Below are 1,783 nucleotides of genomic sequence, written 5' to 3'. Positions count from 1 at the left end.
CTACATCATGGTGAGTAGGCCTCGGACCCAGAATCAACCTGCCAGTTCCTGCTGGGTGGGAAGAACCCTCATTCCTATCCAGGGGGCCTGATCCTCCCCTCCTACCCCACTCCAGATCGCCATCTATGGCACCAACTGCTGCACCTCAGCCAGGAATGCCTTCTTCCTGCTCATGAGAAACATCATCAGGTCAGGGAAAACACCATCCTCTCGCTGCCTCCCTCCTCCCCAGGCTTCTGAGCTAGCATTCACACCTGCTCCTTATCCTTCCCTGCAGAGTGGCTGTCCTGGACAAAGTTACTGACTTCCTCTTCCTGTTGGGCAAACTTCTGATTGTGGGTAGTGTGGGTGAGTGCCACTCACTCAGCTTGTGGGGGTGTGGGGTCCCCATGTCTTATGTGATGGCTGGGGTCTTCTGGAGGGCACTACTCGTTTAACCAGAACCCTCACCATCTTGGTTTTCTCTTCCTCTCCAGGGATCCTGGCTTTCTTCTTCTTCACCCACCGTATTAGGATTGTACAAGACACAGCACCGCCCCTCAATTATTACTGGGTTCCTATACTGGTATGGACCTTGAGGGTGGGTGGAAGTGGTGGGAGAAGGAGGCGTTGGGGCTCACCTGGCCTCCTTTGACTGGACAGATGTGGGTGGGGGTCAGAAGTAGGGGATTGGTTATTTATTCAGCCCACAAACATCTGTAAAGCACCTACCGTGTACCAGGAACAGGGGGAGTAAGGGCTTCTCTCTGGAAGCTTTATAGTTTAGAGGTAAATAGACATTAATCAATAATGATATGGGTGGATGCATGCTTGCAAACTGGTACATGCCACGGGGAAAAATTAGGGAACTGTTTGAGCCTGAGGTAGAGGATTTGGGCAGGTGTAAGAGTCCAGGTGGCTTCACTGCAGAAGTGATGACAGATCTAAGATCTGAAAGAGATGCAGGAAATATCTAGGTAGAGGGAACAATAAGAACAGAGGCCCTGAGGCAGAACCATGCCAGGAGCAGTGAGAAAACCAGTGTTGTGGCTGGTGTGGAGGGAGTGAAGGGGGAAGAAGGTGGAGGAGCTAAGTCATCACCTTAAGGAATACCGTATCTGAGGGCAGGCCTTGGAGCCCTATGACCTAGATTTTTATCTTAGTCCTCTTTTTTGCTAGTTTTAGGATGTGTAACTTTGGACAAGTTATTTAATCTCTCTAAGGTCCACTTGCTAGAGTCAATTTCACATACCTATCAAGGCCCTGTGAGTCACTATATTGCTGGAGGTACAGCAATTGTTGGGACAGACGCAGTCTAGTGGGGACGTAGGCATTAAACCTGTAATGTCCTAAACATGCAGCCAGATGAAGGTCTCAGAGGAGGGGTGCTCAGTACTAGGAATGCATAAAAGAGGGTCTAGATGTCAGAGGCGGCTTCTTGGAGGAGCTGGTACCTGAGGACTTGATGTTTGAGCTTAAAGCAGAACGACGAGAAGGCATGATAAACTATACTAAATCAGGGCAACAGCATGTGCCAAGGCCCTGGGGTTATTAAAGAGAGCAAGAAATGTCCTGTGGACAGTTGGGCCCTGCCCACAGGATGAGGAGTTGGGTTGTTAGTATAAGGCTTATTAGCAGAAGGATGACATAATCCCCGCCTGGGAGGGACCTGGTGAGGGGACCAGGTGGGAACAGCTCCTGTCCCCTTACCCAGACAGTGATCGTTGGCTCCTACCTGATTGCCCATGGCTTCTTCAGCGTCTACGGCATGTGTGTGGACACGTTATTTCTCTGTTTCTGTGAG

At 50.3% G+C, this 1,783-nt stretch overlaps 1 protein-coding gene across 1 annotated transcript in view; it reads left to right on the top strand.

Annotated features, from left to right (window-relative positions):
• Positions 1-1,783, top strand: part of SLC44A2 (solute carrier family 44 member 2) — a 29,208-nt gene that overhangs the window by 19,476 nt on the left and 7,949 nt on the right. The window contains 4 exon segments of the mRNA XM_006905874.3: positions 52-189; positions 278-348; positions 477-565; positions 1,694-1,778. Coding sequence (XP_006905936.1) covers positions 52-189; positions 278-348; positions 477-565; positions 1,694-1,778 — 383 coding nt within the window.

The sequence above is a fragment of the Pteropus alecto genome, unplaced genomic scaffold, assembly GCF_000325575.1.
Source record: "Pteropus alecto unplaced genomic scaffold, ASM32557v1 scaffold761, whole genome shotgun sequence".
Classification (NCBI taxonomy): domain Eukaryota; kingdom Metazoa; phylum Chordata; class Mammalia; order Chiroptera; family Pteropodidae; genus Pteropus; species Pteropus alecto.
The sequence above is the reverse complement of the archived record's forward strand: the minus strand, read 5'-3'. Positions and strand labels throughout refer to the sequence as shown.